This window comes from Rhipicephalus sanguineus, chromosome 1, assembly GCF_013339695.2.
Source record: "Rhipicephalus sanguineus isolate Rsan-2018 chromosome 1, BIME_Rsan_1.4, whole genome shotgun sequence".
NCBI lineage: Eukaryota > Metazoa > Arthropoda > Arachnida > Ixodida > Ixodidae > Rhipicephalus > Rhipicephalus sanguineus.
Window position 1 is genome coordinate 68,448,566 of NC_051176.1, and position 14,726 is coordinate 68,463,291.

The following is a 14,726-nucleotide window of genomic DNA, read 5'->3' on the forward strand; positions in this document are numbered from 1 at the left end:
AAACGAAGGCCCTAGCAGAGGATCTAGAGTCAGTGTGAATATCCTTCTTTGGGGATCAAGGAGAGTGGGTGCACTGGCCATCTGCTCTGTTTTGTGCGAAGAAGAGGGTCGAACCGACGCTGAGGATAGAATCCGACCCTTAGTATCTGTGGATACTACCGCAAAGTGAGTGGAAGAGAATTGAAAAAAATGAAGGCAGCTTGGCACTAGTGGTGCCAAGCCTGAAGGAAAAGCGGAGCTGGACGGCCTTCCTCGTTTCTCTTTATTTTTCTCATTCTTTCTTCCCCTCTTTCTTTCTCTCTGTTTTTGTATCTCTTTCTTTCTATTTCTTTCTCGCTATTTCTGTCTTTTTCTTCCTTCTTCCCTTTCTTTCTCTCTCTCTATTTCTCGCTTCCTCTTTCTCTGTACTCCTTCTCTCGCCCACGCCGGACAAATCGGTGCTGCGGTAGAGCGCGCGCCGACCGACTTATTGCGTTGCACGCGCTTGGCGCAGCTGTGCCAGCTGCTAGGCGACGCGAGATGCCATGTAAGGTAGAGGCCGTTCATGGTGATGATGATAGCTTTTGTTAACACCTCGTAGCGAATATCGAGCCTAAACAGGTCCGCTGGTAAAAAGAAGACGAGAATTGCGCGAGCTCTGCCCGCCGCTTGCTGACGCGGAAGACGACGACGACGACGGCCAGATTCTCGACGCACGAGCTTGCTCGCGACAGAACAGAACCATTTCTTCGCTCGGTGCCCACGAGCTAGGTCGCTGTCGTCCCATCTCCTGCCACGTCTGTTTCTTGCGGCCCTCGTCCCGTGAATCTGGGGAACACAGTTCCACTTCACCGATAACTGCTCGCACGTAACTGGGTGAGTGCTTCACTATATACCACTCGCTGCTTAGGATTTTCCGGGTCGTGCTCTTAATACGATTTGCAAGGACGCATGGGGGTCGGCAGGATTTTGTCTTGAGGGGGGGGGGGCGGAGGATTACAAACCCGCGTTGCGTAGCGGTGGGGGAGAGGGGGAGGGGGAGGGGGGGCGCTGGTGCTGCTTTGGTGAGAGGCAAATGCCCCTTTTGAACCCACCTTGCCGACGCTGATGCAGGGACGTGACGTGTCGCCACACTAGCGCACTCTGCAGCGCGTGGATTAGGCCGAGCCAGCGTTCTATTTCTTGGTACAGTCAATCGAAGGTGTACAAAACAAAAGCATTGCGATGGAGGTTGGGGCTTGCGCTTTTAATCTACGTCACCTTCTAATACTCATTGCTTGCCATTTTCTTGTAGCCTTTATTCTATTGGAGATGTCCGATCACAAAAATGTTTCGCAGACAGGACGCCGACCTATACCCGTTCCATGTCAATATTTTTTCAATGATTTTATTTGCGAATATTTTTTATCTTTTTATCAGAATTCCTTCAATGGCGAGATGTGCTGGCGCTCCTTAAGCGCAATTTTCCGAAACGTGCCACCACAGAAGCCTGTTTATCATTAGCGCTCATTAGGCCTAGCTGGAGTTCTATTTCTCGGTATGGTGGATCGAAGGTATACAAAGAGAACGGCTTATGACGGAACGACATGCTTTTGTTTCCAACCATTATTTTGTTCCACTTTTGCTGTTCCTTTTGGGAACATTATTTCGGGCGACAAGACTAGGCCTAGTTGACCGTTATATCCTATTTTCCCGAGTATTTCGGCTATCATCCAATCTGTGTTGTGTGAATTTGTGTCTTGATATATGACTCACCGTTTAGCATTTTTGCATTGCGCTATATGCTGGCGCCTTTTCAGGGAGCATTCCACGGAAAGAATTCATATCGGTTCATTTTTGTAGGGGTTAAGCTGTCGTTACGTCACCAGGAGGCGTTATGTTCACGTGACGAACCCCGCCTTCTTTCTTCCTGTTTCTATTTTGACTCGCTTCCGGTGAGGTTCCGCACTCCACATTGCATAATGAACCAAATTCATGTGTCCTGTCAGTGACATTTGGAGCAGTATCGTGGTGTTTAAAGGGGCCCTGCAACACTTTTTCAAGTAAACGTCGAATGGCTTCATTAAAAGAGCTTACCGCCTCACGAATCAACTGCTGCAAACATTTTTAGAATCCGTCAAGTACGAGCGGAGTTACGGGGATCTGTCGCACGCTTCAAGCGATTTCTATCTGCTTTCGTACCAGCGAGCGCGCTGAATCCAGCTACGCAGAGGGTGGAGGGGGGTATGACAAGGGGCAAGAAGATTCGTTCGTTCGTCAGCGCGAGTCATGATCTATACCCCATCTCAGAAGTTCCCTTCAGCACTGTGAAGGCTACCGGGGGTCCTTGCCAATAGGAGGAGCGATTATCTCCTCCACATGTATTCATCCGCGTTGCGTCGTCTGCTCGGCGTCTCCCTGGCGTCTGCTCGCACGCGTATATGGCGAGTAAAGCGAACAGACGGCACCACCGAAAAAGAAAAATCGCTGCACTCATCGCAGCTGGTGCCCTCCGCTTCTAGTTTATCAACTGGTCATGACGCTTTAGAACTATTTGCTTTAGATTAATGTGCTGACGCTTCGACAGCAATGTAACCGTGACTACATTGCGCTAATTCCAAAACCATTATCAAATTCTCGGTGCGTTAGGCCTAGCAAGCGTGGCTATAAACAGGTGATCTCGCAAGTAACGACAAGATGTACCTGATGTTTGGTCCTCAGAGTCAGATGGCACGAAGCGATGGCTCATTTCACCATTTATTTGTTGCTGCCAGCGAAGTGGGCGAATAGCAAGCGCAAGCTCGGATCGAAGCGGGCGGTCACGCCTGCATGGGCACTGCCATGTTGATCTGTAAGCACAGTTAACAGCGGTTACTGATACAGCAATTAAAAGCACACGATATAAATGCGAAGAAGAATAAACATATCACGCATCGATGTGACGTAACACGTGCCAAACAAGTGCAAATGTCTCAACCCTGCCAATTGTAAGGCAATTATATCTGGAACTATCTTTTGCTGCGCGAGCGTGCGGCTTGCTTACACGCCGTATCCTTGGTAGTGCTGAACGGTAGTGGTGAGATGGAATATAGAGCACTTTCTTTTCCTTTTTTTTTTTTGGAACGCACGACTCGCTCTCAGTGTGATCGCGAGCGCGCGCGTGGGTACGTCGCGGCACCCCGCGGCGGCAGCGGTAACTATACAGCTCACGATGCTCAAATCAGCCAATGGCCACGGACTCTGGATTTGTGGCACGGTCATTTGAGTTTATAATAATAATTATATCTGGGGTTTAACGTCCCAATTAAAACCACGATATGATTATGGGAGACGCCGTAGTGGAGGGCTCCGGAAATTTCGACCACCTGGGGTTCTTTAACGTGCACCTAAATCTAAGTACACGGGCCTCAGGCATTTTCGCCTCCATCTAAAATGCAGCCGCCGCGGCCGGGATTCGATCCCGTGACCTTCGGGTCAGTTGTCGAGCGCCATAACCACTAGAGCATTGTGGCGGGGCCATGTGAGTTTATGGCATCATTTGTCGAGAAGAGAGGGATTGATTTCCAGCTTGCTGATAACTGTAAATTCCAGGCCGCGTGCTGTGCTATATGTTCGGCTCGCGCATTCTCAGGTGCCTGGACTGCCGATCCACAGCGTTTTCTGACAATGCTGAAGAGCTGCTCTTTCGAAAGAAAGGGCGTTTTATCTTTTGTTCGAAATTTTAACGTTTCTGGCGCCTCACAGGCGCTTCACCTTTAAAAACGTGATCGCAACCGAGAGATTTACGCGCCGCGCTTATTCGTTTATCCTGCCTAAACCTTTTGATGTCACCAAGTTTTTTTTGTTTGTTTTTTACATTTTATTCGTGTCTAAAATTACACTGAAGTTAGGCAAACTTTAGATGAGTGGTGATAGGCTAATATGGCCTACGGTGTCATGTTACAGCATTTCTAAAATGGCAACGGACATTCAATTCTCTACATTTATCTCGTCAATTTCAATTACATTCATTACTTCAAGCCTAATGAGTCATGACAAATGACCAAAACGCCCAGTAGTTCGCAAAGCAGCTGGACCGAGCGAGAGGATCGCAGCGTGACAGATTGTCCTTGTGTTCGCAGTCCTTCTTCGGAAAGAAGACCGTTTCCGGTTGGTCGCTCGAGTCATCCAGCGTTTTCAGAAGATGCTGACACCCTGACGGAATTAAGGATAATGCCTCGGACATCGCTCAACGCCGGTCAGCTGCCGGCCGGTGTGCCGCCCTCGCGTAGGCCGCCCCTGCTGCCTACGCCCACGTTGCCGAAGGCTCCACAACGCGAGCAATTGGCGAACAGCAAGGAGTTACCAGTGAGGATTCTATGCTTAGATTCCGGCCGGGGTCCTCCCACTGCGCCCCAGCTGCGCCGACTGCTGGGCTTCCCCGGCGTGGTGGACCGCGTGGTGCCCGGAGACCGCTGTGAGGTTGCTGTATATGAGAACCCAGTTTCGGAGGTGTATGTGACCCTGCAGCTGGAGAGGCCGCCAAAGGACACATTCATGCAGATGGTCGTGAAATGGTGAGCGCAGATCGGATGCATGTACAGATATCGTATACGGTCGCGGTGTAGGTTACGAGTGAGAGTGGCGCGTATTTCCGCAAAGAAAGTCTCATTGATTTATTCGGAGTGGGCTATTTCGGAAACGTTCTCGTCTGTGAAATTCCTAACATTAAAATTTTTCTTCTTATTTACAATTTGTGCTGTAACGCTCAGGTATGCCAGAATATTTCTTGAAGGCAGGTCAGGCCTTTAATCTTTTGAAATGGTTGGAATTTTTGTGCGACAGATATCCCGATCTTTTATAATGAGAATTGACAAGAAATCAGGATGTCGAAATTGAAAGAAAATAGAAATACAGAAATACGCGTTCGGTTCGGGTTCAACGCGTTCTATTTCGCTCCTGTCACTTTTCGGTTCGCGAGCCGATTCGGCACGGTATAAGCTTCATCTTCGACTCGTTGCGAAATGCTGTTGACTTAAATGTGCTAATCTGAAACACTTTAGAAAGCACTGTTCAACTAACTGCACTCGTAAGTTGATCCGGACTTGTATTTTGTAATTTTCCAGTTCATTTCTTTTTGTTTCCCATCACATGTTGTGCGAGCGCAAGGCACATCCGCAGCTCTTGTCAAGAGTTGGAAGTCATCGGCCCTTTGGCAGACTGGAAACAGCGCTGGACATTTTAACATAAAGAGCGATGAAATTTTGCGATGGCAGCTACAGTAGGCACACGCGTACACGGCCATCTTATGAGAGCTGCATTTCACAGAAAACGTCTGTGGCCTTTCGACGCATCCATCCCTGAGCTCTTCCTGTCACGCCTTTTTTTTCTATAAGTAATCATACTGAGCACGGCTAAAAGAGTACATATTATTGCGGGCGTTCCCAGAGCGAAATTTTCGAGTCAGCTTAGAGAAAAACTATATACTTGCTTATGCGCATGGACTTTACTGGAAGAACAAACAACAAACACGTACAGACGAGTGGTGCTCGAACTTACAACGTACTAGGCTTCCGCACCGCTCTGTACGTGTTTTGCCCAGTAGCACACTAGCCCATAATCAAGTGTGATGAGCGACCAGATATAGCCCATTTTGATGACTCCCGATAGTAGCACTAGAGAAATTAAATGAAATTAAATAGCGCTTGAATTCAATGAAAAATCTCGGCGAGTATGTTCGACAACAAGACTCTTTACATATCAGTGTATACACGTACACCACACGTGATTTGGCAGGATTACACATGGTGCGCGATCATACTGAAATTAATGGGTACGTCACAGATCCACTTGGGGTGGAATGCAATGCTTGTAAGAACTGAAAGAATAACGAAGATCAAAATTGAGACAGCAAAGTGATAAACCGCGTGAAGGCGAGACGTGCTTTCTCAGCGGCGGGTTACTGCTTTGCATTAGTGACCCTCCTTGCGTGCTTGTTTAAGAACCAGGTTGGCCTAAATTCTGTGTCGGTTACGACTTTCGGTTGGGGCGCTGTTCGACACTGTAGGACAAGGACCAAAACGAAGACAAGGCGCTTGTGCCGTCTTCCGTTTTTTTTTTCTTTGTCCGGGGTGCGCTGCCCCTTTCACAAATTGTTCAATTACCAACTCGCAGCGCTTGCTGTTTTAATTCATGTCATTTGAATGTAATTGTCTAATCGTTAATTGTAATTTAGATATTCTCTATAATCAATATCATAACGGCCGCTGTGAGTGTTTGACTTCGGGAAATGCAAGGGTAAGACAAATTGACGTCTACAGCGCGAGTAAAATATGTCACAGTAGTATTAATTTAGAGGCGACTGTTCTGCAAACGTACTACGAAATACACTGGCATTCGATTTAAGTATGCTATTGTAGAGCGATTTGGAGGCAGTAATTATGTTGACACTGCAATATAATTTCGAGACTTCTGAGCGAATTGAATACTTCACCTCAGATGGGCGGGCAGTGTAGCACTTAAAACATGTACAAGAAAGCGACCTATTAAAAATTTAACACAGTGAAACTTGATAAATTGCCTAACAAATTTGCCCGACTTATTTCGTCGCCGTAACGCAAGGTTCATATTGTAAATTGCAGTTGACACGTAGCGGAATAATTGCGCCATAAATCGAATGTTTTGCAATAAATGTGGTGGCACATCGGTGCTACTCCTGGTGCACCGATGTGAAGCAACGAAAAAATTTGGAGGACGCTTGAGCTCCGGTTTCAAGAGTAGAACGCGACAGCGTAATCGGACCGTGTTCGTATCGCCTTCCCAATCGCTAGCCTAGCTTCGCTTCTCGGTGGAGACCTAAAGCGTGCCGCAAGGAAAGCCAAAGTGCCGACGCGCGCCGGCTCCTATATCCATGCATGCGGCGCAACAGGACACGGAAAGCGCGCCCGTGGGCCCTTTGCGCCTTCTCGCGGGTTTTCGGTCAAGCCGCTGAAGAACCTCCGAGATGAGCGTACCACCAACGCTAAATGGTGTATATAAATAGCTCACTGGAAAATGCGTGCGTGCTGGCCGAGCGGCTAAACGCATCGCGCCGCGGAGCGAGGGGTCGCAGGTTAGAATCCCCGATCCCACGTGAACCGCAGGTCTTTTATTGTTCATTTGTTTGCATCTACCTTGAATTTTAGCTCACGGACAACGCTCATTTTTCGCTTTACAACCAAAGATGCCGACGCCGCCGACACTAGAATTTCTGCGAAGTGAGCTCTTTAACGCTATCACGTTAATAGAGTAATAGTTTCTGGAGCTACGTAGGGATTACTATTATATAGAGGCCTCGAAAGCCTCCCGACTACTCAAGCAGACACTGCTGAGGCACTCCTACGTACATTGCTTGTATTAAAAGTACGTTTACATGCACGCTAAAGACGATTACTCGTGCAGAGGAAAATGACTGAAGCCCATACGCAATGTTGTATAGTGTTTTAGTGTTTTTCTTAAACCAGTACTGAAGGCGCTAAGCAAACCCTCAAGTTATTTGCTAGATATACTAATTTGTATGCAGAAGGAGACGAATGTCAAAATCTTGATAATTATATGAACGCTTAAAATGACGAGCGCACGCGCGTGGCGCATGTTGTTACTCACAGGTGTGATTGGGAAATAGTAGAGCATGTCCTCGGCGGCGGCGTGGACCGCAAGTGCGATCCACCCGAGTGGTGGCTCGCATCAGAAGAGCTTGAAGAAAGATGCAGTCCGTACGACGCTGTGGTTGCCATGGAGCACAAAGACGTACCTGTGGAAGCTTTCGCGCTGGGGTGCCTACTGGGCTACAACACTTTTATTGCTCACTTCGACAGCGCGCGAACTGCTCCCCCGGGTGCCAAGACATCTTCAAAGAAGAAACCGTCTGGCCCACGCATATTAACCAAGTTCAGCAAGTGGAAGAAAGCGGAGTCAGGCTCAAGGTCTGGCTGTGGGTTGGGTGAAGGAGATCCGCCCATTCCTTGTCGCAAAGTGTCCTGTGAAGCAAGAAGGCTTTCTTCAAGGAGAGCGTCGGCGAACTCGGAAAAAGCTCCTCCGCCACAGCCTCCCCAGGAGGAGGAATCGCTTGCAAACTCGACTTCGACTTCCGAAGAACCCAGCTCGTCGGCACCTCCGGCACAGCCCACGGAGAGGGAATCCACCCAGGGGTCGCCGGCCGCTACGACTGCTGAGCACACAACTCCCGAATCTCAAACGCAGCAACCCGCGACGACTTCAACGGCACCCGACTCTTCGGCAACTGCAGCGGACACGACGGCGCGTTCTGCACCCTCGTCTCTGTTCCCGGCAGATCCACCATTGCATGATTCTACGTCTCAACCGAAGTCAAACGCTGCGGCGGGGCAGCGGAAGCCGTCCGCCTGGCAGGGCTGGCGGACTCCCGTGGTGGTTCCCGTCCCGGAGCCGCCGCCTGAGCCCTTTAGGCCTGGCCCGCAGCCTGCCATCATTCAGATTCCGACGCCGAAGAAAGAGCCGAAGGGCAAGTGGGCCGCATTGTTCACGCCCAGTGAGACGGAAGAGGGCGCCCAAACCTCGAGCCCAGCGGCCCCATCATCATCATCCCCTACCGCACTTCCTCTTGGCTCCCAGCAATCTGCTTCCAGCACCAATTCAACGGGTGGCTCGCTTCCTGATGCCTCGAATGCGCCCCCAAGCAAAACTTCGACCTCCAGTTCACCGCCTTCGTCACCAAAAAAATCGGCGGCGTCTACCCGTTCAGGTGAAGGTTTCAAGGTAAGCGTAACTTACGCGAACGCCACAATCATTAGAAACGCGGAGTATAATTGCATGTCGCCTTGCTCTCGGAACCTGTACTTGTAGCTGTGTCCGTCCGCTGAAGCAATCGCTTGCACATTGAATGAAATTGCGCATAATAACCCACGCAGTGTCTCGGCGGTGTTCACTGCTAGAACTATAACCTCCGAATAATGAACAGTAGTCAGCGAGAGTTGACTATTAATAGTTGTTTTGCAGGGTAGTTGTACCCTACTGCTCTCATGAAACCGCGCTGTATGTTTGGCCTGCATGGCCGTCAATCATCGCGCATTGTCGGCAATATCTGTGCTATTAATCTTCATGTGTTTACAATGCAGGTTACCCAAATCACAGTTCATTTTGAGCACTGTATTAGTGCTCTCAACCTGTACTTTGTGGACAAGCAAGGCTCCACCTACACCTTGTATCGACTTGTGGTACGATACGCAACTATTTGCCGTATCGTACTTTGCAAGAAGTCGTCGACGGCTACCACGGCATACTTGCATCTTTTGCACACGCCGCTGCTCTACAAGTTGTGCGCTGGCAACAGCGCCACGAGCCACTGTCACCGTGAGGGCGACTACATACCCCAGGTCAGTATTAAGGATTTAGTGCAGATTTTCGTAGAGTACATATACTCTTCGGTGCGGAAAGCTCGATTCGGTGTATATTCAAACAGTTTATGACAGAACGTCTCTCTAAAGTCGAAAATACTGACGATAAAATATTGGAATAAGACTCTGAATATATGTGTAGATTGGTGTGAACATTCTGTAATAGTTCGCATTAAGCGAATTGATCCTAGCCGTGGGCATATGAAGAGCAAGAAGTTCTTCTACATTATGGACTTCTAGCAGAACCGGTAGTATACTGTACCGTTATTTTACGCTATATACGGCATTAGCGTTCCATAATAGGCGTACCACGCTCCGGAAGTGGTTTAGCTGCGCGAGTTGCTCGATGCGTACGGTAACGGGATGATAAGATGAGAGGCTGATACAGGTCATGGAGACCAAATTACCTGCCGAGCGCGACGGAACGGTATTGTAGCACTTAGCGTACGGTAAACCGGCACTACTAAAACACCCAATGCTAGCGCCGTTGACGGTGATCGCTGCTGTGGCCTCATTTTCCAATCGGAAAGGAACCTAATGTGTGCAGCTATTGATTCTTAATACGTTCGTTGCCTTTTTTTTTTCAGTTAGTCCGCATAAACGTTTTGCAAATGTTACGCCAACTGTCTGCCTTGCATCCGTACCTTGTCCTCATGCACGAGTTTATTCCTAATATGCCTAGCTGTTGAGGCTTAATGAGTGCCTGTAGCCCATTTTTTAGGTCAGTGCACATTGAAAACTTTGTTGCGTGATTGAAATGATTCGCGCAAATGTTGCACTACATTGCTTTAACGAAAGAAAGGGAATTTTTTCCAGGGGCTAGTTGATGTGTTATATCCAAACGAATGAATCGAACGGACAATTAGGCCAGGTAAAGAATGGAGGACGTTAATTGCGGTGTTAACTATAGTGTGCTAATTGTGACGTATTTTGAAGTGAATTGAAGTAGACGAAAAATCGCCCGTTCCGTCGGTGATTTTTCACCGAGGGAACGGGCGATTTTTCGTCCACTTCAATTCATTTAAAAATACTTCACATTTAGTACACTATAGTTAAACACCACAATTAACGTCCTCCATGCTTTCCCTGGCCTTATCGTCTGTTCGATTTATCTGCCTGTACGTTGCCTGCGTCTTACATTCTTATCTCAGGCTCCGAGCATTTTCAGAAGTCCCGTGCCAATTAACATGATTCCGCTTAGTAATAAATTTGGTGCCGGGACGCGTCGTGCTCTCGCAGTTCAACCTGTCCGACACCACGCCATGGGACCGGGCCGTTGAATTCGGCGAAGGCCCATTCAAGTGCGGCCCCGACGTGCTGGGCAAGAGCCGCGTCCTGCGGTTGCAGCTCGACGGGCCCCGCCACTGGGAGCCTCTGTGCAACCTCATCCAGCGCACACGCCACGGCGCGCAGGTCTTCTACACTGCCGTCCGTGAGCTGCACGCGCGCGATCTGAAGGCGGTGCCCAGGCCTAGTGTGCCCGACTACGGCGTCACCTACGCTCTGCTCAGCGTCTGGTCGGAAAGCTTTCAGGTGTGCATAGAAGTGATCATGTATAGTATCGTAGGTATTGGCGCTGCTGTAGTGTGGTAAAGGAATCGACCAGAGCCGTGATGCGATTCAAGATAGGCTGGAGGACTCCTTGCATGTAGCCGGGGTGCCTCAGAATGAAGCTAAGTGCAACACACTTACTGCTGAGCTGTTAAGATTTCCCTTATGCCAGTTCGCGTCACCAGAAAGCTGTCATCAGGAACGGGTATTAGCCACGGAAAGCGGGCAATCCAAGTCGAATTCCAAATGAGGCTAGTGAAGCCATGCTCAGGAAGATACTAATTACTACTGACCGAGTCGAGCCTAGTTACGCCCAATAAAGTATAATTATTGCTAGTTAAGACTAGGTCTAATTAAGATTAAGTTGTGTGTGATCTAACCAAGCCTAACCGAGATACTTATGCTAATAAGCCTAACTGAGATTGAGTCAAGCCGGGACTAGCTAGGAGACCACCAGCTCCGCTGTGACTGAGCCCTGCGTCTCTAGTGCAAGCTGCCCACATTTTTTTTTTCATGTAATTTTTTTTTCAGCTGGTCTTTATTTTCACGCATGGGTATTGTAGTTGTGTATGCCCATTATTCGTGGCCTGCAAGATCTCTGAACGATTGCAGTTCGTACGAAGCGCGCTTTTTTTTGTGAGCGTATGAAGAGCAATCGGTTTATTGTGTGAGCTATGCTAATGTCTGTGGACGATATCTGTATTGTTATGGATAAGAATTCTACCGTTGAACGTGACGTACAGCCTGACCGCAATGCTACTTTAATTTCGATCGGTGCTAGCAGGGCGTATGCCCGTTTGCACACACGCGTTCGTTCACCGCTGTGAATGTCAGCCCCGTCTCCTCGACCCCAATTACCGCGTAAATAATCCTGCTCGCACTCTATATTCCTTCTCCACAGGTCGCAGACGAGCTCGCGATGAACCCCGACAGTGCCAAAGAAGTCCAGCGCAACTTGACGCAGCGTGTTCAGGAATGTCCCCGTGCGCTGGAGGAAGCGCTTTTCGAGCTTTACTTCTCCATCAGCCAGGGAAGGGTAAGCGGCTACGTTGTCCACATTAACCCATATATGCCCAGTGCCCTACATATAGGACGCTTCTTTGATGCACTCTAACATCGCCATTTCTTTAGCTGATGACTAGCGCCACTTACAGCACATCAAGCAGGCCTCAATGAGGCCTGCTTGATGTGCTGTAGGTGGCGCTACTCATTAGCTAAAGAAATGGCGATGTTAGAGTGCATCAAAGAAGCGTCCTATATGTAGGACACTGGGCATATATGGGTTAAGAGCAGCCATAGTATGGCAATGGGACGAATCACCGAGAGCGGTTCAGTGCTTGTTCAAAGCTGCTCTTCATTCCGTCGACGTTCGCTACAAATCGATTATTTCCTCCGTATTTATGCGTTTGTGCACTACGCATATGAAAATGAAAAGCCCGACATAAAGGCGATAAAGGTTCCGCGGCTAAACATAGCTGGTATCACCACTATGCTTAGTCGCGGTTTCAGGAAATAGTAATGCTGCATGGGAACGCACAATTTTTTTCGCTCAGTCTAGGGACAGAATAACGCTTTGGGAGGCTTCATAAATTTCTACCTAAATGTGGGTAACTAATGTAACTTCATGTTTGAAGCTGTAAATTGAATAGAAGAAATCGTAAAGCATAGATATCGTCTTATTTTGTGGTGTGCCCGCGTCTAAGCCCTTTTCAGTGACAATGTCTCAATACGGAGATGAAACACTCCTAATTCAGTCCAGCTGCAGTATCAAGATCGTTCGTATATAGCTCAGAGAAAACGTCACTCTCGTCTAACCAAAAATGATATATGACACTTCGTGCACGGTAAAGCAGTCACTATATATGTATTCCACCATGGGGGAGAGTTCAAAGTAGCCCCGCACAGAAGGCCTGGGCACCGCCTTCAGATCGGCGCTTTCCTCGGCTTACTAGGGCACGCGTTCTTTTCAATTCTATTCACATTAATCATCGTGTGCAAATGGTCAATATCTCTTACGAATTTTTGTACGTGACGGCTGGCCTAATCCCACGGCTACTTTTATTGCTTTACTTGCGCCGGCCGTAAAAAATAAACTATATAAATTTCAGTCCTTTTTAAAAAGGAAAATAATCGGAAAAATACTGTGAAGTACGTAACAACCCATGTATTTGCGCGCCGCAATTTCAGTACTCTCGAACATGCCAGGTGTTGGCTTCGAAATTCAGGAAGTGGTGGTTCACTATGGAGGGATAAGCTGACGAGGCAATGCGCTGTCTTCCGTTCACCTTGTTCCCGCCCTGTCCCCTGCACTCTCTCGCCACAACGGACGTAAACCGACAAGCCCATCTGAGAATAGTTTTAAATACACTAATCTGACTTGATCGTAATGCAGAAGGAACAGCTAGACATGGCGATTCATATAATAGCGATAAACGGAAAGATATGAGGCCGAAGTAATGCCTAGTTCATGAGTTGGTACCGGCGCGTCAGCGCAAAAGTGGTGTACTACATTGATACGCGGCACAACTGAGCAGCAGTGCGATTGTGGAACGCATGCGCCTATTCACGGTGTTTGTTTCGGGCGCAGAAATGAAAGGTTAATAATTTATGGGGTTTTATGTGCCGGAACTACGACATGATTATGGGGCATGCCGTAGTGGAGGGCTCCAAAAATTTCGACCCTCTAATGTTCTTAACGTGCACTGGCATTGCAGGGTCTCTAGCAGGGGCGTAGCCAGAAATTTTTTTCGGGGGGGGGGGGGGGTTCAACCATACTTTATGTATGTTCGTGCGTGCGTTTGTATGTGTGCGTGTATATATACGGAAGCAAAACTGAAAAATTTCGGGGGCGGGGTTTGAACCCCCCCCAACCCCCCCCCCCCCCCAACCCCCCCTTGGCTACGCCCCTGGTCTCTAGCATTTCGCCTTCACCGAAACGCGACCGCCGCGCTGGGATCGAGCCCGCGACTTTCGCGTCCGCAGCCAAGCGTTACAATCACTGTACCACAGCGGCGGAGTAGTTAGCTTGAGCTCCATGACTACTACTGTTTTCAGAAAACGTAAATTTCGCGGCCCTAAGAACGCTCGATGATAGGAAAGTTCGCGAACTGTAAGAACTAACAGTAGGGCGTAGATTTTCCGTAAGCCGTGGGGTGTTCCGCGGTCTGATATGAAAGTGACTGCAAAGACGGCAAAAAGAAAATGAAAATAAAAGGCCGGGTTTGTTTGAGGCATGAATTTGCTAACATGAAGTTGCTAGACTAAAGGCTAGGCTGCTAGTATAATTTTATTTTCCTAGGCTTAGTTTCATACATGCAGAGTAACTTACGAGACCTGATGCCCGATGTAAAACATCGCGAAAGAATTAAGCGAAATGTCTTAGAGTCATGCTGAAGTTTGATAGCGCGCCATCTATCGGCTGAGCTATCAGCCAGCTTAGCCCGTGCGGGAATCGTAGCAGCACAAGACCGAGGCACGGCGTCAAGGTGGGAGAGTTCGTGGATACTGGAAGAAATCGAAAAGGGTCTCAACGCGCTAGCTTGAATGCGGGAAATCCTTAAGTTTTAGTGCAGTTGTTATTCGCGCTCTGTCCCGTGCCCTGTCTCGCGATTGCGTTCTCTTACGCCTTAAAGCAAATATGAACGTACTCCAACTCGCCCAACAAAAAAATCTCTTAAATGGACACTAAAGTGAAACAGTGGATCAGCTTAGACTGATAATTTGTACTCTGAGAACTCATCAACCATCATAGGCTCCTAATAGAAGAGAAAAATCAAGATCAAAGCTTCATTACTAAATTTCGCGCCGAAATCTCCACACGTGACG

General features: G+C 48.4%; 1 protein-coding gene across 1 annotated transcript in view; it reads left to right on the top strand.

The window, feature by feature from the left end:
* The first annotated feature begins 4,170 nt into the window (after positions 1-4,170).
* LOC119392810 (uncharacterized) overlaps positions 4,171-14,726 on the top strand; it is a 31,921-nt gene continuing 21,365 nt past the window's right edge. Inside the window, exons 1-5 of the mRNA XM_049417586.1 lie at positions 4,171-4,514; positions 7,584-8,712; positions 9,072-9,329; positions 10,590-10,883; positions 11,803-11,937. Of these exons, the coding sequence (XP_049273543.1) occupies positions 4,171-4,514; positions 7,584-8,712; positions 9,072-9,329; positions 10,590-10,883; positions 11,803-11,937 (2,160 nt within the window). The remainder of the gene's footprint in view (positions 4,515-7,583; positions 8,713-9,071; positions 9,330-10,589; positions 10,884-11,802; positions 11,938-14,726) is intronic.